The sequence below is a fragment of the Clarias gariepinus genome, chromosome 19 (genome assembly GCF_024256425.1).
Source record: "Clarias gariepinus isolate MV-2021 ecotype Netherlands chromosome 19, CGAR_prim_01v2, whole genome shotgun sequence".
NCBI lineage: Eukaryota > Metazoa > Chordata > Actinopteri > Siluriformes > Clariidae > Clarias > Clarias gariepinus.
In genome coordinates this window covers 26459320-26484562 of record NC_071118.1, presented here as the reverse complement: position 1 = coordinate 26484562, position 25243 = coordinate 26459320, and the positions used below count along the sequence as shown (strand labels likewise).

At 41.4% G+C, this 25243-nt stretch overlaps 1 protein-coding gene across 4 annotated transcripts in view; it reads right to left on the bottom strand.

The window, feature by feature from the left end:
- Positions 1 to 25243, bottom strand: part of dym (dymeclin) — a 79731-nt gene that overhangs the window by 28170 nt on the left and 26318 nt on the right. For all 4 annotated transcript variants that reach the window (XM_053478363.1, XM_053478365.1, XM_053478366.1 and 1 more), the window contains exons 9-14: positions 15772 to 15957; positions 15163 to 15341; positions 14895 to 15020; positions 13127 to 13240; positions 12452 to 12546; positions 2109 to 2211 (exon numbers count right to left, since the gene is read on the bottom strand). In XM_053478363.1, the coding sequence (XP_053334338.1) occupies positions 2109 to 2211; positions 12452 to 12546; positions 13127 to 13240; positions 14895 to 15020; positions 15163 to 15341; positions 15772 to 15957 (803 nt within the window). The remainder of the gene's footprint in view (positions 1 to 2108; positions 2212 to 12451; positions 12547 to 13126; positions 13241 to 14894; positions 15021 to 15162; positions 15342 to 15771; positions 15958 to 25243) is intronic.

The window sequence follows — 25243 nt, the reverse complement described above, 5'->3', positions numbered from 1 at the left end:
GGGAAAACGATCAACGACCAGGAGGAGTTGTGATGCAACCTGAAGTGTTTCCTGCTTATTATATACTACAGCCATTCGAAGATTGTTTTTCTGTTTAAAGCTTACATTATTTTTATCATTTTTAAAAAACCTGTTGTGTCCGTAACCGGGTCGAATTCATGCTGTGATATCTTTACAGTTTAGGATAATATCCTTCTTACTTTTCATGTGAAATCTAAATTGGCCGAGTTCCATCTAAATGACAATGAAGATCATTGAAATATATATATATATATATATATATATATATATATATATATATACATAAAAAAGTTACAGACACTACGGACGTAGAGCATGAAATTGTATTTAGCAAATGCGTCTCTATTTCTTATTGTGCCACCTTAATCTCTAATTGTTTAAGCTAAGTAAACAAATTTGATGTCACTGAAGCTGGATTAAAGGTGTGATAAGTGATTTGTTGTATTTGTTAATGGCACAAATAACATGGAAAAACATCAAGAGCATGATGGAGAGTATTTATTTAAATCATAGCCTGAAGCAACGAACTACAACACGCCTAGGAGAAGAAAAAAACCTGTTTAGAAAACGGCTCGTTTATTTACACAGGAGTCGTGAGAGTTGTTTATAGACACACCTTATCATGTGACAGACGCCACAGGGACACTTTAGACATTTATTAGAATTGTATCTTACATCTGCTATTATTCTTTTATAGGTTCACTATATATTAGAAATGGGAGTCGGCAGGGACCAGCCGATACGATACTATCACGATACAAAACTCTATGTGGATTGCGATTCTGTACGCATTACGATTTTATAAATAATTCGCTCCTCCCGCACAGGACAGAGTGCTGCAGGATTGTAGTGGGATTGCAGCATTTAACCACCTCAAAAGCAAATAAAAAATGTGATAAGTCAGTGTGGTGATACATGAATCACTACACAAAGGAATCGTGACTCGCCACTGAATAGATCGTTTCCCATATCCACCATTATACAGTACGTGATTACGTCTCCTCGTCATTTAATAACACCGTTTCAGTCTTTCAATCTGCTCTTCTTTCACTGACGAGTTTTGACTTCATTTCACTTTTTCTACGAAGCTGATGTTTAGTGATTCTTCGATCCACTCCAGCATGTGACACGCAGACTGATCTAGCTTAACGCACAGCATTTCCTGACGACCGTCAGTCATCCTGGAATGTGGGAGTGTCCGTGTTGTGTTTGCGTTACACAAATCTCTTCATCTTTTGTTGACGCACAAACAAAATGCGTTCGGGTGTTTTTTAACTAAAACTAACCTCTTGACTTTGTATTAGAATTCATACAATAAGTACTGTGAGTATTTTCTTGTCTGGTGATGCACTGCATCTCGACTTACTCTTACATCTCTCTCTCTGGCATAATGACTTTCATGTGGTGGAAAAACCTACTGACTAATAATGAAGGAGTCTCCAAAGTCAGCGTATTGTAAACATTAAGAGTGTTTTCACATTAGGCACGATTGATTGGTTACCTGACCAGCCTTTACATCGCATTTAGTCTCCGTTCTCACTTGCGTCTCCGATACAGCAGATAGCAGTTCGCACCTACTTGGTTTGAAAGCAAAGAAAAGAACGAGGACGTTAACTTTCGCATTATGCTGAATATTATTGACATTTTGGGGGAAAAGTCCAAGAATAATGCTATCGATCTACTTCCGTTCTTAGGGCTGACTATCATGTCTATGCCCGAGTACGCTGTATCGCTCTCGAGACCACCTTTTCCAGTTCCCAAGCCTGGATCGATTGCGTTCTCATTGGTCAAAGTGAACCAGACTGTAGGGTCAAGTGTTCTCGGAAACGTACCCAGGGCCCTGATGTGAAAACACCCTGAATAAACAGAAAGCGATCACATGTTCCTCTTATAAATCTCTACGACTGAGCCGTTAACATATTTCTTCTTATTTTTATTCTTTCTATTTTATTTTAGATAATTTTATTCAGAATAAACACATCATTATATATATACACTAGTTTCCAATCCAGGGACCCAGCAGGGGTAACACCTACTAAGACCGCCGCCCACCCATCGTCCCTCATTCTCACTCTTCTTTTACTCACGTAATCCGGAAGCGCCGCGCCATCTGCTCCCAGCGGCCTCTGCAGAGACTGTGTGGCTCGCTCCAACACCTTATTGTGCTTCTTGGACAGCAGTGCAAACAGGCTGAAAGACAGAGAGAGAGAGAGCGAGAGAAAAAAAAAAAAGAATAAAAAATGAGGGATTTATCAGACGGTGAAAGCTCCTGTAGTGACGTCACAAAACATTTAACACCAGATAAGCGACACAGTCGCCACATTATGTAACATTTCTTTTGACTGAAATCGTTCTGTTCAGAAATTCAAACTGAACCGTGTGTGTGGACGCTGGAGTTGATGTGTGCTCTGAACTTTTTTAATCAAAATCCTTCTTTTTTTTTATTCTAACTTTGAGGTTAGGTCTGGCTTCTCAACTTTTCTGATAAATCCTGTTTTTTTTTGTTATGATTAGTAAGAAGCATTCAGTCTCATCTGCGATTTTTTAGATCCGTTACTGTGTGTGAAATCACATCTCCTTCCTCGGCCAGAGACTCTGTGGATAAAAGTCTGAATTAAACACCGGTGGGAGAGAGAGGTGTTTGTTCTCAGAGTTTACTGATCAGGATGGGAAGCTAAATCACTTTCCCAGAAACTCGTCACATCACCTAATGTTACGCAGAAAGACTATATTTACTCTGACAAGAGAGAAATGATCAGATCAAGTGTTTACACGGATAATATTTACCTACTGAACAGATTATCAAAAGGTTTACCCACAATTCCCCCATTGAAAATTAATTCCGACTGAGCCAGATCGGGCGTTTTTATTCTGATTATTGTTATTATGAAAGAATTAAAATGACACAATTCGTCGAATGGGTAGAGGTTAACAAAGGAAAAAAATTGTTCTTAATGACTTACGCAAACATAAATTTTTCCATTAAAACGTATTCCATAGTGAAGGATTCAAGGAACTTTTTTTTTTATCCCGGAGGGACATTGCATAAATTTCGATGTATATCCCACTATTCTTTCCCGTATCAGCAACAGTCAGAAGTAAAGCTTTTAAGACACATGGAATATAATTTTATTGGAAAATAATCAACTTTGAGACTGTAAAAAAAAAAAAAAAAAAGATCACATCACGCTGTAGTTGATTAGTTTCCTATACCGGCACACGTTTTATTTTTACCCACTAGTTAAGGCTGGGGCCAGCATACCTAATGTCACTACATAAAAAAAGTATTAAGAGTTTTCTGGTGAAGGTGTAAAATCGGAGTTCCTGGTTCATTTAAACACCTCACTCAAAAAGCCATTTGCACACGTTTTGGGGCGTTAAAGGAGTTCCTGGGAGGCCATCGTTTCAAACTTTCCATCTTGATGGCATCCTGGGATAAGTGCATTAGTGTAGCAGGGGATTAAATAAAGAAATAGAGAGTTGTCCCGCATTGACTTGAACGCCCCTCGTCGAGAGCAAGCTAATCGCTTCTTGCGCTTGGCGACGACCGAGCCATGGGCGTGTCTGCGTGTGAACGGTTTTACGATGACCTTCTCTAAACCTCTGCTTATGCTGCGTGTTTATGTGCATAACGGTGTTAATAGGGGCTTCGGGAAGGCAGGGTGCATCATGGGAAAAGGTCTAAGATGACTCACGCTGACCTTATCAATCACAGCGGACGTGTCTAGCCTGAGGTAACGTCCTTCCTTACGCCGTTAGGACACGTACACCAACAAGTGTGTGCATGAGATACGGCGTACAGAATGGATGTATCTACAGATATCAGTGTCGATGTTGTTGTTGCTACAACATTTTTTGTGTTGTCTTACCAGGGTCTACACACTCATGTTGGGAAAATTTTATTAAATGATAAACAAAAAAATGGAACAAAAACAGCTAAAGAAACTCACCTTTGGTAAATTTAAAGTTGAAACTAAAAACTAAGGGCCAGACTTTTTTGTCTTTTTAAACTTTTTTGCTTTTATGTTTTGTTTTTTTATGTATTAGTTAGAACTTTGATTTAATCCAGTTTAAATATAACTCTAAAGCATTGATTAACACCCTGAAGTTATTTATGCGTTTATCACCCTATAATAACTCGGAGACCGTGAGGTCGATTCCAGGGTGATGCTACAGTGATGTCGCGGAGCAGAATGGCCGTGCTCGCTCTCACATGCTCTCTTCTCACACTCGTTCGTAGCCAGTGATGGGCTTGTGTAAGCTCAAACGGGACGACAAGGCGGAGAGCGTTTTCCCATCAAGTGGAACACACATTCATACATTCGTTCACACACTACGGGCGATTTGGGAACGCCGATTGGCCTAATCTGCATGTCTTTGGACTGTGCGAGGAAACCAGAGTACCTGAAGGAAACCCAAAAAACACGGTGAGAACATGTAAACTCCATGCACACGAACCCTGAGGCGGGAATCGAACACAGGACCTGGAGGTGCGAGGCGACAGTGCTGACCACTAAGCCACATGGAGACTCCGTTCGTGTTATAGATCCGACGTGACTACAGACCCGCTGTACCGATTCACGTGTGAAAGGACAAGCGCACTGATCGACGAAGCCAGAGTAAAGTTCAATCGTTAAAATATTATTAAAGCGCAATTAGTACAAAGGAAAGAGTAATTATTAAATACTTAGACAAGATGTACTAAAGCAGAGCAAACAGAAGTTCAACACGGTGTGTGTGTGTGTGTGTGTGTGTGTGTGTGTGTGTGTGTGTGTGTGTGTGTGTGTGTGTGTGAGGTAAAATCAGAAGATAAATGGATGAACACAAAGTGGCAGGTGGTCCTGTCTGGGTAGAAACAGGAAGCTGGATGGCAGACCGTGCTATTGTCCATGAGTGTGTGTGTGTGTGTGTGTGTGTGTGTGTGTGTGTGTGTGTGTGTGTGTGTGTGTTTGGGCTAGACAGAGCCCCTTGAACGCTGTGTCACTGTGACCTGCTGAGACGAAAAATGCATAGCCAGACTATGTGCCACACACACACACACACAGAGCATTCAGTCTGTCTGTTTCCTAAAGCTTGAATCTGTGTGTGTGTGTGTGTGTGTGTGTGTGTGTGTGTGTGTGTGTGTGTGTGTGTATGTGAAAAATAGAGAGACTTAAACATGGATCCATTCCTCGAAAATCCGCTGAACGAGTTTTCTCTGAATTCTCACTTCTCTCTTTCTCTCTCTCTCTCCGTCAGCGCTCTTCTCGCACTTCTCCACCCCCAATCTATTTTCTTATTCCAAAGTGTTCAGATGACAGTCGCACGCATATGGGTGTGTGTGTGTGTGTGTGTGTGTGTGTGTGTATGTCATAGCGGGAGGAAAAGCGGTAGACGGTGTGGTGTGTTCCCATGATGGTCTTCGCTGTTAAAAATAACCGGCTCTGTCTCTCACGTCTCCTGGGTGTCGCTCCTGCTGTTTTTTTTTTCTCTCTCTCTCGCTCTCTCTCTCTCTCTCTCTCTCTCTCTCTCCGTACACACGCACACACACAGAGAAAAAAGAGCATGGATTAAATGTACACGGCTCAGATGAAGCAAACAGATCAGATCAGTGATTAGTGCACAGTGATGCTTTTTGCGTATTTATAAATGAACCTGCGAATCAGTCGAACAAAATAGCGTGCGAGGGGGAAAAATAAATAAACAAACAAATACACAACGTATGCGATCTGTCTGCGTAAGACACACATCACACCTGCTTAAGCTTGCTGTTAGGTTTTTAATAGTAAACACAAACTTTAAACACTTGGCATTGGTGAAAGTGGTTTTACAAACTTAAATCACAAAAATGTGTGGATAGCTGATTACAGGGTCAAAGGTCAGGACAACAAAGAGACATTTGACCCAGCACTACTAAAGTTTCTGCCAAAACTCTGTAATTTAATAATTTCCTAATCCGTAGTTTACTTATGCGTGATTAAATTGCTTTGTTTAGTGACAACCTTTAACCTTCCTGAAAAAAAAAAACATTATAATAAATATGATATTAAATTTATGTATAGTTTTTATTTTATTTTATTGATTTAATCCATGGAATGTTCTTAGTTTTTATATTTTAAAAAATTGGCAAGTGGCATAACAAATATGATATTATACTCGCTGTAGTGTTTATCCTGTACTGAGCTGTGGGAGTGTGAAGTCTATCCCACACACAAGCGTGCACACACACTCACTAATTCTTAAAATAGCTTTTTTAATGAAATAACAATATAACAATTTTAATACATATTAGCATTTTTAATGATGAACTTTTAATCATTAAAAAAAGTTTTTACAAAAACAATTGGATTTAGTAGAAAATAATTTATTTTATATTAAAACATATTTACAATTAATTAGTATGTTTTTTTTCATTTAAACCATTTTTTATATTAAAGTGTGTTCAGTGGTATTTTTTTAGACGCATCTTTAACTGAAATGTCTGAGCTGCGTTTTTGACCTCAGTGATGCCTTCTGACTAACGACGTTACAGTAACGACTGAAGAACTTCCGACGTCGGAACACAATGTAAAAACATCATTAACCATTAAACTTTTCTCTGTCCAGATGTTAAAACGAGAGCTTGTGGGCTTAGATGGGGGCGTACGAGTGTGATAAATCTGTAATAAAATAGAGCAGAACGTCAGGGAGAACTCCTTCAGCAAGATCAGTCCTCACTGAGAAGAGTGGAAAAAAAAAAGGAAAAATCATTAATAAGGATAAGCGTCCGTCTCGTGAGGTTAACGCCGCGGTGCTGATGTGTCGCGACTGTGGCGTGTGACGCGGCCGCGATTAAATTGGTCGATATCGGTCAAAGGAGAACGAGCTGCAGAATTCATGTCCGTACCAATTAGTATGAAGTGCTAGACTGACTCGCACATCACTCACAAAATCAATAAGTGCTACAGAGCTAGAAGTGGAGAAGAAGCAAGAGAAGAAAAAAAAAAACTCTCAGTCTAACAAACAGGTCTCGGGAGAGCCGTTAAATCATTAGCACGAGCATCGCCATGTGTGTCTTTATCAGCTCCCTGCTGAGGCAGGTTTTTTTTTTTTCGCTTTCCTTTCTTTAGTTTTTATAATCTAAAAAAAAAAAAAAAAAAAACAGGGTGTTAAATGTGAAAGTGCCAGACATCATGGAGAGAGGGGAAAAAAACAAAACAAGTGAAGATAATAAGATAAGAGCAGCAGGGCTTAGGGTGAGTTTAAGAGCTCGGCAGACGTAAAGCAGTTTGTAAGTGTTAAAAGGAAATAAAATAGGAATCAGCAGGGGATCTGAGCTGATCTCAGGGGGGAGAAAGGTTACGCTGTGTATCGTTCGTCATCATTATCCTTACTGCGGTATGCAAACTAACGCTCTAACAAATTACAGAGATAACTTCTATTACTCACAACTAACCAAGTTAAAACACAACGGCATTAACGTAAAAGGGTCTCTCACTCCCTCAATGTTACTTTTAAATCATTTGTCGATGTTCAAATGGGTTTCCAGTGTGAACGTACAAAGGAGGGGGGGGGGGGGGAGGCTGTAAACGCAGCTGGAAGTCATCGCTTGGTGCGGCTTGTAAATACGCGGAAATGCGAGAGACAATCAGATTTCAGACTTTAACGCTCTCAAGGTTATAGTCAGGAAAGTGCACAAAAGTTTCAGAACAAAAGAGGAAACTGATGCAATTTGAAAATCATAGGTTTATAATATTAATGCGTGTATCTCATGCCTGCATTCGACAGGATGTTGGAGCTCGTAAATTTCTGTCCAAACAAGCAAAAACAAGCTCTTTCAACCTGGACCTTAAGAACTTGGAGCGGTTTTCTCACCCAGGTATTTAGCCAATAACACTCACGAACGATTCAATATTTATTATTTTTTTTCAGAAACACATAATTCAGCTTGTACCATGCAGGATGCTGTGCTGGCTGAATAGTTTAGAGCACACCACCTATAGGACTATAGAGGAACTGCAACATTTTACCACTTCAAACGCAAACATATATAAATAAAACTTAAAAAAAAAAAAAAAAACTAACGATTTTGAAGTCATTGTGATGATGCATGAATCACGATATGTACCTGAAACAATCCCCCGCCCCAATCTCCAGTCTCTATAGTAACAGCCAACACTGGGATTGATGTTATAGATACAACATGCAGGGAAAAAAAAAAAAAGAAATGTGTGTAAGTGCTAGGATGAGGTGATTTATCTATTTATTTCTTACTTTTTTTGACTCCAGTGCCAGCGCTTTGCAACAATACAATGTTACGGTTTCAGTTTGTATTATTTTCTCTAGAACGTGACTCTACGTACCGGCGAGAGCAGGGAGTTGTTTTATGGACAGTCCGCAACATTAAACGTTGAGTATAAAAACACAAAAAGTACGACATGTTGATAAATTGCTGTGATGAAAGAGCCACAGAAAAACTTTCAGTTTCCCAAATCTTTAAGGGTTTTATTATTTTTTGCACCGGGGGCTCGTCATTAAAAAAAAAAAAACGCTGGTTTTGAAGGCCAACCATAACTCCCGGTCCATTAGAAACGACACATTCTGCAGGAACGACCTCCAGAGCCAGCGATAACACGCTGCTGTTTCTAAAAAAAAAAAAAAAAAAAGATTTAGAAGGTGGGGTCTAGCGAGAAAGGGGGCGCAATGCCGAGTGTGTGTGGTCTGGCTCGGCCTCATCTTTATGACTAACGCAGACTCGGCCTTGCGCTTCCTCTCACTTCCTGCGCGCAGAGGAAGAAGCCTCATCCGGACAGACTGGAATCATTACGCCGCTTTAATAGCAGACCGCAGAAAGCGGAGGAGCAATCAGCGTTTTGGAATCAGAGTCCAGAGTGCAGGGCATCAAAGTCTCTCGCTAATAACTCGCGAAATCTGCTGAATCCGCACAGAGGAAATGTTTTTTTAGCGTACATTTCTCTGATCTTTTAAATCGTTCTGAGAATTCTGAATACGCTCTGAATCATCAGCATGAAATTACAAGGGGAAAGAAAAAAAAAATTTAATCAAGCATTTTTTTTGTTGTTGTTTAAATGAGCTGGACTGCAGAAGACATCAGTTGTTTAGCCCATGTTTTATAGCAGGTGTGTGTTCAGCAGTTAGGGGTGTCTGGGACGTCACTGGGTACGTGCACAGTACGTGTTACTTTAGTTAAGTTCATAATTTAGATCTTAGTAGTTTTATTAGAAGACACTTTTTACTTTTACTCAGCTCAAAAACACAGCAGTAGTTTTAAAACAGTGGTGTGTGTGTGTGTGTGTCTAAGAATGATGGAAAATCCCACAATAGCAAAGCAGGGTCTGAACCAAGAACATGATCTTCGACAAGGACATGTGCATCTCATGGTTGGGGGTGCACAAACTTTTAAACATATAGTGAACTTATAGTCAGAATTTACTGGGACAAAAAAACACACACACACACACACACACACACCGTAGCTCAAGCCGCGGTTTCAGGAGCCTTAGCTTGAAGTCGCTACTGTCGCGAACTTAACACGTCCTAACAGCCGCGATCAAACCGGCAACAAAGAATTTCCATGATCTTGAAGCGAGCGGAGGAACAAGTGAAGCGTTGCCAAGCGCTCGGCCTCATAAAACTCTGGAGCTGATCAGCGCGCGGGAAAGCGCAGAGTGCTTCTTGGCAAACCGCTGTAACGGGTAGTGGAAAGTGGACCACGGCCACATTACATTTATAACACTCTTGCCATGATGCGTGCGTGTGTGTGTGTGTGTGTGTGTGTGTGTGTGTGTGTGTGTGTGTGAGTGTGTGTGTGTGTAGTCATCAAATAGCTGTTTGTGTCTTTCAGTATGCATCGCAGCATTTTTTCCCGACGATGATGGCTGTGTGTTCATGTCTGTTGACGTTTCAGGGTCTGTTGTTGGTTTGCTGTTGAACGTTCATTAATAAATTATCTCCATCTCTTCTGTTTCTCTCTTTCTCTCACACACATACACATACACACGCACGATTAAACTGGGGAATACAGGGAATGAAAATGCTCTCACACGCTACACACACTCGAGCCAAACTAAACACCAGAACAGGAAAAGCAGTGCAAAAACACAATTACTAAAGGAATGAAACACACACACACACACACACACACACACACACACACACACACACACACACACACACACCAAGAAAAGGAAAGCTGAACTAGCACCAAACAAGAGCTTGAAAAAAATTATAAAAACACACACACTCTTAACACAACAAAACATTTCCACTTATTAGAGTGCCAGCAAACGTTTGCTTTTCCTAATTCGCGTGAGGAAACGCTGCTACACTTTCCTCTAACGGCTTTCTATAAAAGCGGCCCTGATGTGTGTAACACACGGTACTAAACCCCCCCGCCCCCCCCAAAATCTCCCTGAAACCCAAAAATCTGCCACATCGCCGATTGTGTCGTGAGCTAACCGCTAATCCTAACGCTGGAATGTGTAATTAGTGCGCTTGGCCCCTTCACGGCGCAGCCGTCAGAGCGGTTGCTAAGGCAAATACGGCGTTGCCACCGCCGCTGCGCGCTCGCCCAATAACCGACACGCTGTTTCGCTAATCCACCTTGGCAGCGGACGGTCGGCTCCTCAGCCAGAGATAGGGAAGTGATGGAAAAAGGTCAATGTTTTTTAAGGTGGTCAATCAAATTCAAGAACATGATGCCTCATTTTTTTCCCTATATGACATAGTTTTATATGCTCGAGACAGAATGAGGACATGCGATCAACGCTGGACGCCTGCTAGCATGCTACGCTCTCATCTCGAAACCGGTTCTTTCACTCCGAATGAAGTCATGGCAAATCTGGCTAGCGAAGACGAGGGAAATGATACGCTTAGTAACGCAGACAAAAAAAAAAAAGCAAACAAACTCGGGGTTAAGGAGCTGCAAAAGCTCAGAAACAAAAATCTATGAAGAACCTGATGAGGAACGAAGGATGAAGAACTCGTTGTTAAAGCAGTGATGTTCTTTTTTTTAAAGATTTTTTACAAAGTACGAGGGTAAGTCAAAAATTATCCGCGCACCAGTTATATTAAAACTTCTGTCGGCCGCTTTGTCTCATCGGCGTGGTCTGACGGTGCACCCGGTGCTGAAAAAACAACTAATGGAAGAGCACAAACAAAGGTTTGGATATCTGCAAACTAAATTTGAAGCGATACTCTAATAAGGAAGATGAAAGTTTCTTAAAGAGAATCGTTACTTCGGATTGATATCCGAGGGCGTCGTGACCTTTTGTAACGATGCACATCATCACACTTCTGTCCACACTTTCGACACTCTGTTTTGAGGTGTAAAAACATCCACACTATAGTCCTGATCTTTCAGTCCTGATCTTTTCTGAACGCGTTTCTACAAGGATGAGGATTAACTTCTGATGAAGAACTGAAGACAGCGGTGCGTTCATGGCTCGCAGCTCGGCCTAAAACATTTTTTTAATAAGGGAATTCGAAAGTTTGTTGACGGATGGACAAGGTGTATTGAAAAGCGAAGAGATTATGTGCTGAGATTACGTGCTTAATTAAAATAAATTCTACAGCCAGAGTGCGGAAACGTTTTGACTCACCCTTCTTAAAGCAGCTACTGTTCTATTATTACACTTACAAATCTAATCGACAAGTTACTGAACTGATGAACTGCTCACATGTATTGTCCATATTAGCCACATTTCTCATATTTTTTACAAGAAGCACTCCCAACTTTTAGCCACGCCCACAAAACTCCATAAAAGGCAAAACCTTTAAATGACAAAAAAAATAACTAAACAGTGAAACAGCAAAAAAAAACAGCACTTCCTATGCGTGTTACATCTTTAAAAAAAAAAAATTATTTTATGTTCTCTTTCTTCTCTTCTTGATCATTTCCTTAGTCAGAAACTAAAAACACCACGATACCCCGGTTAGTTCGCTGATAGAAATGTTCCCGTCAGTTTGGCATCTTTGGATGGAAAGTTCAGGAACATTATCAACATCAACAACAGCGAAACTTCAATCCGTATAATGAATAAATAAATAAATAAATAAATATGATGTTCCACATTAAAGAGCTCTCGTGGTGCTCAGGCGACGCTGTTGATGATCGTCTGAATAACGCAGTTCAAATGTCCGACAAATAAAATCTGACAAACATCATTGTGAGTCATTATTAGTGACGGGAACACGGTGAGCTGAAATCTTATCCATGTGTGTACGACGTTCGGGGGATAAACATGTTGACGTGCCGTGTGTGTGTGTGTGTGTGTGTGTGTGTGTGTGTGTGTGTGTGTGTGTGTGTGTGTGCGCTGTGAGTATATGTATGGAAGTCTGCTTTACTGGGTTTCCCGCCCCGCTCTTTTCAACAAGGGCTCTGGATCAATGCAGATAAGACCATCTGTGAAACTGGCCAGTAGCCAGTCTAAACACACACACACACATGTACCTGATGATGCGCTGGGCGGCGTACTGGTGGAGGCAGCGGAACTGGGCTGACATGTTAGCCAGAGCTGCTAAGCAGTTCGTGTGCAGATACTTATCCTGAAAAACGAGAAGAAATACTCAAACGCTCAGAATCCATGCACTGACTACTGAACTCATCAGCTTCATATCATAATCACCTTCCTGTCTTCCCTCTTTCTCTTCCGTCCCTACCTTTATTCTCTTTCTTAGTCCTTTACTTCCTTCCCTCCTTACCTTTTCTACCATCCCCATCCTTTCCCTTATTTACTTCCCTTATTTCCTTCCCTCTCCTTCCATCCATCCATCCCTTACTTCCATCCCAACCTTCCCCCTCCCTTTCTTCGCTCCTTCCCTCTCCGACTTCCCTTCTTTTTCTTCCTTCCATCCTTTTGTTTCTCTGATTCCTTTTTCCTAATTCCTTCCCTCCCTTAATATCCTTCCTTCCCTTAATGCCTTTCCTTTAAATCCTTGCTTCCTGCTTCTTCCCTTCTTCCTTACTCGTCCCTTCTATTAATTTCCTTCTGTCCCTCTTTTACCCACTTTTTTTTTTTTTGCTTCATTTCTCTTCTTCCCTTCCCTTCCCTCCCCTCCCTCTTTCCTCTCCCGTTGTGTACGGTGTGCAGTGTGAATGCTTGGGATAGTGTGTGACCGGTCTTACCCTGGTGCGGGTCATGTTGAACTGGATGGTGCGAATCACCACAAGGATTAACAGACTGCCGAGAGAAATCTCTGTTAAAGCCCGCTCTGTGTACCAGCTTATGTTCTTCAGTGTCTGATGAACACACACACACACACACACACACACACACACACACACACACACACGACCCACAGAAAAAAAGATAAATTTAAATCTTTTAATAAATTAAATCAGTTAATCTCAGCATCGCTGATCAGATATTCTTTGTAGAGAGAAAAAAAAAATAAAGAAAAAAAGGATATAAAAAGTGGAAGATAGCGAGCGCGTAAAACATCTGGAACACCCGACAGCCTCCATGCACATAGAGTAAGTAAAGGTTAAAGATGGTCATGGAGTGCCAATATTTGTGAAACAGCAGTTTTGTTTTTAAGTAAGGACAAGTTTATTTAGTATAAAAACATATAACTACATATCTAGCAGTCTACTGGAGAAACAGCAGTCTCCTGTCTTAGGGTTTTGTTATCATTTCTTTATTCCAAACCTTTAAGATGATGCCGTTTTACACGTTTTTTTTATAGCAAAAATCTTTTTTGCTTAATCAACATACGAGGAAACAACGAGAGTTCACAGCTGCTCAAATGCAAGTGATAACGGGAATTAACTTTTTAATTCTCGCTCACTCAACAAAATTACGTGGAACTATAAGTAGATAAAACGTATGAGGGTAATTCTTTTTTAAATAATAAAAAATATGAAACAATAACAACAAGCTAATAAAAATAATAATAAATAATAATATAATTATAATATGCTAATAACATACAAAACTAAATATATTTATATGTTTGTTGTATAAGAGGAATAAAACATTTGGACATGTTATGCAGAAAATAAAAATATTACTAGTATATGAACTGACTTGAGTATAATTTTTCATTTCGACGTTAATCTACAATCACAAGGTTAAATATAACTCACGCTGTTCATTAATTTTGAATCCTAAGTCTCAGTTAGATCTTTCTATACAATCTATCTTGTTTTTAAAAAAAAGGGAGAAAAATAAATGCTGGTTATTAACAGGTGGATGAAAGCACGAGTCTGATGCCCTTCACCGGAATTTCGAATGAAGCTGCGGATGAAAAGCCGATTCGCTCGATCCACTGCTTTTCTTCGCTGCTTTACAGATGAGGCATGAGGTCGAAAGCTCACGGCCAACGGCAGGAAATAAGTAAATAAATAAATAGAAATAATTCACCCGAATGGATCTGATTCTAAAACATACATCCTATAAGGAATCTGGATTGCATTTTTAATGATGCGTTGTTTTTTTTTTTTTTCAAATATACACCTGATTTAAAATAAACAGTACAGCTGTGCTTGACAGATACGTGCAGCTACACAAAATAAAGCCCTGAGCTTTTTAAAATCTAACAAATTAATGTTTTTTTCCCTGGCGGTGATACTCCAGACTCCAGGGTGTCCGAAAAATCTTCATCTTCACTCGAACATGATGCAGCCAGTCCTCTGGTCGTGTTAACACATCTGGAGCGATGCATGGAACCGATTAGATATTGTGCTCATGCCCCTGTATACAGACTTACGAGACGCCATATAGATGCTCTCTGTATTTATTTTATATATTTTTTATCGCACCCTGAACATGACTGACACCCTTACTGAAATGTTCCTTACATTTTCTGTGGACGGAAAGACGTAATTGTTAACACAAATTTAACTGTAATTTAATTTAGGTTTAGTGTTTAGGATGACTGACGCGTGTACTAACCACTTCGTGTATGGAACGGTTGAACGTGTCGTCCTCTGTGAGGATGAGGAGGATGATGAGGGCCATGTACACGTGGTGGGAGTTTCTATCCTCGACATGATAGAGGATTTCTAGAATGGGAATCACCTGGTGAGGAAAGACAGACAGACGGACAGACAGACAGAGAGACTGAATAAACTGAACATGTTTTGATCCCAGAAGTGTAAATCAAAAAAAAATCCAATTGAACGAAAGGACTCGGGTCAACGCGCCCGTCTCCGGCGCTCACCAGGTTCTCCATGTCGGTTCTGGACAGCATGTAGGTCTTCATGTTGGAGTTCTGGTGCAGCAGCGTGTAGAGCAACAGCGTCACCTGATCCGACCTCTGCTGCTCGCACAGCGCCGTGTACAGACTGTTGAAGTTGATTTGAAACGTGTGAGGCTGCGGAGACGGAATAGAGGACGTATCTGGAGGGGAAAATAAATAAATAAATATATATATATATATATATATATATATATATATATATATATATATATATATAAATAAACGCAACACATTTGCTACTGGGAAATTTTTTTAACGTGTTCGAGAACTACTCAGAAAAGTTATGATGCTAAACATTAAAGTTATTTATGTGCGCCTGGAGTCAGTGCCATCTCCAAACACAGGCGGCGTTTATAATCACAACTTTTGGAAAATAACAACTTCTGTTAATGGCGCTTTTATTCTTCTCTTAGAAACACTAATCAGCGCAGTGCTGAGGCTGCACGGGCGCCTAACGCTGGGTTAATGCACTGGATCGTCATTATGCTGCGCTTTAAGACGACAGGACGATAAGGAAACTCGGCTGATGGAGGGTCCTTGGTGTTATCTGATATGGAGCAGATGGAGAACCTTGTGTGTTTTTGAAGCAGGTGATGGCTTGTCTGTAAGGGTTCGGCCAGTCGGGCCCGTCTGTCAGATTGGCCAAGACCAGTAGTAATAACAGGCTCTGATTGGACAGGGGTAACTGATTGTGTTCCTGCTCCGCCCCGGGTCTGCTGCCGGCTCCGCCCAACGTAAACACGCTCCATAATCCACCTGGATAAAGCAGAGACAGAGAGAGAGAGAGAGAGAGAGAGAGAGATTGAAGGACAGACAGAAAAAGTGGAAGACAGACACAAAGACAGATTGAGAAAACAATGAGACAAAGCAGGGTGGAGAAAGATATACAGAGAGAAAGAGAGAAAGATATACAGAGAGAAAGAGAAAGAGAGAGGGGGGGTGAAAATATGGAGAGACATATAGAAAGAGAAAGCCAGAATGAGAAAGAGAAAATCAGGTTCAGAGAAAGAGCAACAGCAGAGAAAAACCGGCAGACAACAATTGAGACACAGAGGGAAACAGAGACAAGATGTAGACAAAAAGAAAGAGAGGCAACAAAAGAAAAATAACCGAGAAAAAAAAGAAAGGAAAGTAAAAGCAGGGGAGATCAAGACAAACCGAGAAAGCGATGAAAAGGCAGCGAGACAGAGACAGGATTACACATAAGGATGATAGATAGATAGATAGATAGATAGATAGATAGATAGATAGATAGAAAGAAAAGTTGACAGAAAATAGAGTTTAAAAAATGTGAGTGAGAGAGAGCAATGTGAGAGAGAGGGAGAGAGGAAAAACAAACAAAAAGATGGACATAGAAAGACAGAAAAAAAACAGGTGAAGATAAGCAGACGCCAGCAAAGGGAGACACAGAGTCAGAGAAAATCAGATTGAGAAAGAGAAACAGAGAGAGAGAGAGAGAAAGAAAAGAAACTAATGAGTAAAAGTCAGGCATCTTGTTTATTGAACCTGCTACAGAGCATATGTCTCACTAACACAGTCCTCAGTGTCTCTCTATCTCCATCTAGAGGACACTGTGCTTGCTAATTAGCAAGCCCCACACACACATACCCTGTCTTGTACATTCAGTCAGCTGGAGGTCATGTGGTCATGAGTGATGTGGAGGAATCAATCTGACATCAGAAACACGCTGCCTCCAAACACCATCAATCTACCAGCTGGCCTTGGAGGACCGAGGGCTCACAGCATGCTCTGTGAAGTTTCAGGTGTGTAGGTGTGTGTGTGTGTGTGTGTGTGTGTAGCATGCTGAATGTGTTCACAGATTGCCTCACTATAAAGAATTTATTTCCCATGGTTATGTACAGCTCAATATAAAACCAAGCACATTTTCTTGTGTGTGTGTGTGTGTGTGTGTGTGTGTGTGTAGGGCTGGAATGTCTGTCTCCACTGCTAATGACTTGTGGTTAGACATGATGGCCCCACCGGTTGGAGCCAAACCTGAGCAAAAAAGATTAGCAAACAAGCCCCGTAAAAACATCAACAGGACAAATAAAATCCCTGGAGCGACCGTTTGGTGCCGTTTCCTGCTGATTCAACGGTTTAAACTTTTTTTTTTTTTTTTTTTAAACACTAACAGGAATTCTAAATCTGAAATACAAGATATAAAACTACTCAGGAATACTATTTGCATACACTATTATACACTAAGTAGTGAGCACAAAAAGATGTTCTTAGCTGTAAAAGCAGTGAACAAGTAGTGCACGTATATGACGACCACGATGAGCGTATACAGCAAAGGCAGTGAGCGTATACGATAAGCATTAAGAGTAATTAGCATATATAAATAGGAGGTAAAGGGCAGCTAGCGTACGAGGTGAAGAGCACATACAATGTGAGATAAGGGCAGTGAGCGTACAGGATGAGGTAAGGGCAGAGAGGGGGCGAGTTAAATGCGGAAAGCATGGACGATGGTAGAGGCAGAGAGCGTATACGACAGGAGGTAGAGGCAGTGAGCGTATACGATGTGAGGTAAGGGCAGTGAGCGTATACGATGTGAGGTAAGGGCAGTGAGCGTATACGATGTGGGGTAAGGGCAGTGAGCGTATACGATGTGAGGTAAGGGCAGTGAGCATACACGATGTGAGGTAAGGGCAGTGAGCATACACGATGTGAGGTAAAGGTAGAGAGCGTATACGACGTGAGGTAAGGGCAGTGAGCGTATACGACGTGAGGCAAGGGCAGAGTGCGTACACGATGTGAGGCAAGGGCAGAGAGCAATCGAAGTAAGGGCAGTCAGCATATTTAGCAGGAGTATTTAGCGTGTACAATAATAGTAGTGAGGATATACGGTAAGAGGTGAGAGTAGTGAGCGTACGAGATAATAGTTGAGCACATCTGCAAACCTGACTTTCTCTCACCATCTTCATTGCTATCAAAGAGTCTATCTATCTATCTGTCTGTCGAGTAATGAGCATATGAGGTAAACTAGTGTAGTGAGCACACATGGTGAGTGTGTACGGTAAAAGGAGACTTTTCGTATAATTAAGCAACCGGGTAAACCTCCTGTCCTTTGTGTGTGATATGAACACAATGTGGCTTTACTGATAATGTTACTGCAAGAACGTGAACGCTAAACATTCATTTCAACATCATTGAAATGAAAACGAAAGAAAAGGAAAATAAACCCTAGCCCGTTTTCTGGAGGCGAGGCGAGGCGCGGAGACGAGGCTGTAAAGAATCCGCTTTAAACGCGGCTCTGGTCCAACAGCGGGAACAATGCGGTGTGAAAATAAAGGGTAAGCTCGTACAGGAAGCGGCCAAAGTGGCGTTGATATCGGAAGGCCGGATCAGTGAAACGCTGGCTCCGCTGTTCCGCTGGCGGCGTGATGGAGGTCGCGATGAGGTCGCGCATGTCGTGTTTATGTAGCGACCTAATGCTCATTGTTCTTGAATCTCTGAAAGACGAATGGAATTGTAAAGAAATAAATCTTGATATCTAGATCACTCATCTGACGAGTGTGAAAGACAAAGTGTGTAATTTCTGTCATTTACGTACATCCTCGTCATCCTGTTCAGTGACCTCTCATTCCCCTGAAGATGGGGTGATGAAGATAGAAACCCAACATTATATAGATGACCAGGTGTAAAGATTTTGAGGAATCCATCAGGCCACTTAGGGCTGCATACTGGACAGTATAACTTCTTTTCAGACATCATCACCACGTTTAGAAGGGAAACACTCAGGAGGAGCGGCACGGAGCTTCTCCGCATGTAAGCGTGTCCGAGTGGATGCACATGTTTACTCTGGGTAGGTGGTGGAGTGTGCCTCGAGCCTATTTACGAGCTGCAAACAAACGACATCGGGGTGGCCCTGGGGGGGCATTTCAGGTCTCGGAACCTATCCACACACACTTTCACCTCGGTGACCCGGCAGTCTGGATAAACACAGACAGATAATCCCATTACAGTTCTGTTTAACATCTATGATAAAGCCTTTCTCTCTCTCTTACACACACACTCGCCTAAACCTTATCTCATCCAGACATGGACTTTTTCCTCCACCTTCCTGGGACACTCACCCCCCCCACACACACAATCACATTTCCTCCGTGTGTACGTATTGCTATCTTGACGTCTCTCTCTCCTACACACACACACTGACCTCAGCGACCTGGTGGTTGTACCTGGTGCCTGAGCTGTGGATTATTGACTGAGTGAGTCTGGACCTCATTGATTCACCTCAGCGCCGAGGGCAGGCAGGTCTGCTCCGCTCTGAGAGTCTGACACGACACACAACATTTCTTATTCTAAGATGTGCCTACAAGCACGAACTGCACAGAAATAAAGTTTAAAAATAAACTATAATAATTAAATGATGTTTTATTTGACCGAGAGCGATAAAACGAAAACAGTTTTTTTTTTCCCATGGAAAAAATTACAACACAAATAATAACAGGCGTACAGATCTATATGACGTGACATATGACAGTCAAGTCGCAAATTTTACTCCTCTTAACAGTTTTTGACGATTACCATTTCAATTTCATTCCTGATAGAACTGTTCATGTACAAGTCATGTAAATTAGTAATACCTTTTCAGGTCAAAGTCAAAAAGTTCTAGCTGATGAACGGCAGCGACGGAACGTTTTAAAGCCGGACTGACAGACGTGTAAGAAAGAAACGTGACTTATGTAATCCATGTATTCCTTCATGCTCATATCAATTCATATGAACTTCAGCGTTGAACAGAATTGCTCACATCCTTTAATTTTTTTTTTTAAAAAGCCCAGGCAAGGTTCTATGCTCTGGAAAGAATGTCTACAGATCGGAAATCGATACCTCGGTGGGTGAATGGGGGACAGATGAATTGACCGGGAAGAGCAAATGGCTCCATTGACCAACTGAGCGCTGACCTCATACCGGCGAGGATATGGATTAGTCCCGGTCATCCACCACTCGGGCTTCAGAAATGAATCGTTAGCGAAGGAGAACAATGTGTGTTTGATATAAATTTTTTTTTAAACAATGTCTGTTTTAGTGGAATTTGAAGGCCGAATGCATTTTCTTGACTTCTATAGAAATCTCATGCTTCAATCAGGGGAAGAAAATCATGAAAAAGTGCCACAGAACATTAATTTTACTTTGTTTGAAAGCTGTTCTATCTGTTTTTTCACATTGTTGTGCCTCCCAACTGTTGGCGAATGACGACGGCAGTTATTACCTCCTGTTACCATGAAGAAAGTCGTATCGTTGCCGCGAAAGTTTGCGTTTGTGTTAGCGTTTAAATTACATACTTTTTTTTCATTTATACAATAATAATAATAATAGCAACTAGTTTTTACATCTCACACTGTTTGGCTTCGCCTTTTTCTGCGCTTTTTGGAGAACGCGCGAGTTTCTTTTTCTAAAAACAACAAACGGAATTCAGCTCCAAACAACTACAACTCCGACTCAGGTACGTTATCATGTCCAATATTCAGCTTGTTCAGTGTGTAGAGTGCAGGATGTTTAGACATTCTTCCTCCGTCGTTAGCGGTAATTTTATTTGTGATAGGTGTGTGTTAGTGAGCACTCTGACGGAGAAGATATCAGCGTTAGAGGAGCGCATCCAGACTTTAGAGAGGGTTAGAGAGTGTGAGAGCAGCGTTATTCCTGTAGTGGACAGTCTGGGTGCCGCAGGCGGAGATAACCAGCCCCCGACTCCGGCATTAGAGCCCTCACAGCGGGGCGAGTGGGTGACGACTCGGCGGCATACTCGTTCAGCCAAAGCTAACGCTAAGGCTAGCCCACCGGAGCACACCTCTTCTGCGCTTCACGTGTCCAGCAGGTTTGCTCTCCTCAGTGATGCACCCGCTGAGAAACCTGAAAGAGCTCTGGTTATAGGAGACTCTATAATGAGACACGTGAAATTAGCTAGACCTTTAGGGGCGCCAGCGGCAGTGGTTAGGTGTATCCCAGGAGCTAGAGCACCGGACATAGCAGGTAATCTTAGGGCTCTAGGACAGCACAGGTTCTCCAAGATAGTAGTACATGCTGGGGCTAATGATATACGCCTTCGTCAGTCAGAGGTTAGTAAGAATAACTTTATAGAGGTGTTTAAATTAGCGAAGGCAATGTCCGATGGAGTAGTATGCTCTGGTCCCATCCCAATGAGACGTGGTGACATAACTTACAGCAGGTTATGGTCGCTGAACCGCTGGATGTCCAGGTGGTGCTCCGAAAACAACGTGGGCTTTATTGATAATTGGAAGACCTTTGAGGGCAAAGCTGGCCTGTTAGGGCGGGACGGTGTCCATCCCACTCGGGAAGGTGCTGCTCTCATTTCTTGTAGTATAGCTCATAGTCTTAGAAAAGGCCTAGTTAATCGGTGACAATCCAGAGCCCAGGCCAGGGAGCAGACAGACAGGCTAACCCAACCGTCTGCTAGCTGCAAAGAGTCGTCACCCAGGGTTCACTGTATTGAGACTGTGTCTGTTCCCCGAGCTAAAATCAAATTTAGAAAGACTCAGAAAGTCTGTTTTAGTAATTTAATTAGCATAAAGACCACAAACTTGGATCAGACTGAATGCGCAGCCGGCACCTCTGATCTGAAGCTAGGACTGTTAAATATTAGATCTCTCGCATCTAAAGCAGTTATAGTTAATGAAATTATCACAGATCAGGAGTTTGATATACTCTGTTTAACAGAAACCTGGATTAAACAGGACGAGTATGTAGCTCTAAATGAAGCTAGTCCTCCTGGATACAGCTACATACACCAGCCTCGGTTAACTGGTAGAGGAGGAGGCGTCGCAGTTATTCACAATGATAATTTGACTATTGTACAAAAACACGCACACAAATTTAATTCATTTGAAATTCTTTATAGTAACATAAGTGTATTTAACTATATTAAGTCAGCTCAGTCGATCCCGCTAATTGTCATTTACAGACCTCCAGGGCCGTACTCGGAATTTCTTAGTGAATTTGCAGATTTCCTCTCAAACCTAGTCGTTTCTGTAGACAAAGTGTTAATTGCTGGAGATTTTAATATTCATTTTGAAAACCCAGAAGACCCTCTGAGAACTGCATTTATGTCTATACTGGACTCTGTAGGAGTAAATCAGTGTGTAGTAGGACCCACTCATAAAGCAGGTCACACTTTAGATTTTATAATATTATTTGGATTAAGTATAAGAAATTTATTCACAATACCACTATCTGAAGTTATCTCAGATCACTATCTTGTCTCAATTCAAGTGTGTCACAATAATAATGTACACACAGCGCCGCGCTACCGTATGAAACGTACATTCACATCAACTACCAAACAGAGTTTTATCAGTAATCTCCCAGAGTTCCCAACTTCGATTAGATCACCGTCTGACCCCACAGAACTTGATCAGGCGACTGAATATTTAGAGTCGACATTTCGCTATACCCTAGATAATGTAGCTCCAGTCAAAAGAAAAATTATTAGAGATAAAAAACTTGCTCCCTGGTATAATGATCACACACGCACTTTAAAACAGACCGCTCGGAAATTAGAACGTAAATGGCGTCAAACTAAATTACTAGTATTTCAAATAGCATGGAAGGAGAGCATCCTGAACTATAGAAAAGCTCTTAGTGTAGCTAGATCAACATATCTCTCCACTCTTATAGAAAATAACAAAAATAATCCTAGATTCTTATTTAATGCTGTAGCCAAATTAACCAGAAATAAGACCACTGCAGAAATCTCCACAACAACATCATGCAATAGTGAGGACTTCATGAACTTTTTTAATAATAAAATTGTAAATATTAGGCATAAAATTGAGGTTTTAAAACCGAACAATGTAATTGATGCAGATGTTAATCTAGCCATGTCAGACCAGAACCTAGAATACTTTACTCCCCTTGAAGAGAATGAACTAATTTCACTCATCTCTTCTTCAAATTCATCAACCTGTATATTAGACCCTGTACCGACACATTTTCTTAAACAGATAGTACCAGCAATAATAGAACCCCTGTTGAGAATAATTAATTCTTCACTCAGCATTGGATATGTTCCAAAATCTTTTAAATTAGCAGTTATCAAACCAATAATTAAGAAACCTGACCTCGACCCCTGTCAGCTGTCCAGTTACAGACCAATATCAAACCTCCCCTTTATCTCTAAGATCCTGGAAAAGATAGTAGCGGAGCAGCTATGCTCATATATACATAGAAATGGCATACATGAACTGTATCAGTCAGGATTTAGGCCTCATCACAGTACAGAGACAGCGCTCGTTAAAGTAGTAAATGACATTCTATTGGCCTCTGATCAGGGTTGTGTAACTATGCTTGTACTACTTGACCTCAGTGCAGCTTTTGACACCGTTGATCACGCTATTCTTCTTCACAGATTAGAAAATGTAGTGGGAATTAAGGGTACAGCCCTCTCCTGGCTCAGATCCTATCTGACCCATCGTTATCAGTATGTAGACTTAAATGGTGATTATTCTGCATGTTCTCTAGTGGAGTTTGGCGTTCCGCAGGGTTCAGTTTTAGGTCCACTGCTTTTTTCCCTTTACATGCTTCCTCTGGGCAACATAATCCGTAAGCATGGTATTAGTTTTCATTGTTATGCTGACGATACACAGTTATATGTCTTAGCAAAACCTGATGAGAAAAAACAGCTTACTAAAATTGAGCAATGTGTGCAGGACATAAGAAATTGGATGCTAATTAACTTCCTTCTGCTAAATCCGGATAAGACAGAAGTTCTAGTCATAGGACCGCATACAGCTAGGAATAAAATTTTAGATCACACCGTAACTTTAGATGGCCTTTCTGTTCCATCAAATGCAACAGTGAAAGACCTTGGTGTGATTATTGATTCCAGCCTTTCATTTGAAGCACATGTAGATAATATTACCAGGATAGCATTCTTTCACCTCAGAAATATTGCCAGAATAAGAAATTTATTGTCGCTAAACGACGCAGAAAAACTAGTTCATGCTTTTATCACCTCTAGGTTGGACTATTGTAATGCCTTACTGTCTGGTTGTTCAGCTAGATGCATAAATAAGCTTCAGCTAGTCCAGAATGCAGCAGCGAGAGTCCTCACCAGAACCAGAAGATATGAGCACATCACCCCTATCTTATCTTCACTCCATTGGCTCCCTGTGAAATTTCGCATTGATTTTAAAATACTAATCTTGACATATAAAGCATTAAATGGTCTCGCGCCGCAGTACCTGAGCGAACTGCTAGTGTCTTACGATCCGCCACGCCTACTTCGATCAAAGGATGCAGGCTGCTTGTCAGTACCACGTATTATGAAAAATACAGCTGGGGGCAGAGCTTTTTCTTACAAAGCCCCAAAGTTATGGAATAGTCTTCCAAATAGTGTTCGGGACTCAGACACAGTCTCAGTGTTTAAGTCCAGGCTAAAAACCTATTTATTTAGCCGAGCATTTTTATAAATAGATTTGCCATAGGTAAAGGAGCAGATCTGGGGGACTCATGGACGTAGAGTATTATGGTGAACTGGTATGTTTGGATGCTGTCTTCCTCACTCTCATTGATCACTCAGGTTTGCTGACGGTGAGGTGATTGTTTGCTTTACATGTCAGGAAGCCCTCATGTTTGTGTTTCCTTCTGGCTCTCCCTTTTAGTTATGCTGTCATAGTTAGTCCTGCCGGAGTCTCTGCTTGCACTCTACAGTTAATATACATTCACATTATACATTGTGTGACTGTGACCATACCTAACTGCCATCTCTCCTCTTCTTCTCTTTCCCCCCTCTTTCTTTTTCCTCTCTCCTCCTGTCCCCCCTTTCACTCTTTCTCTCTCTCTCTGTCGAGCTACACATGTCGTTCCTGAGCTGCCAGTGATCCAGACTCCCTCTGCCCTCCGGACCTGTCTGACCCATCCTGGTGCCCCGCTTCTGGCTGAAGATCTCGTCACATGGATGCCCCATGTGTCTCTCTGGGATGCGTCTGGTGTCTGGGAATGATTCTCTCTACCTAGAAAATGGTTCTGGCCTTGACTGGTGTTGGCAACTGTTTCTCTGGGGACTTGACAGCTCGAT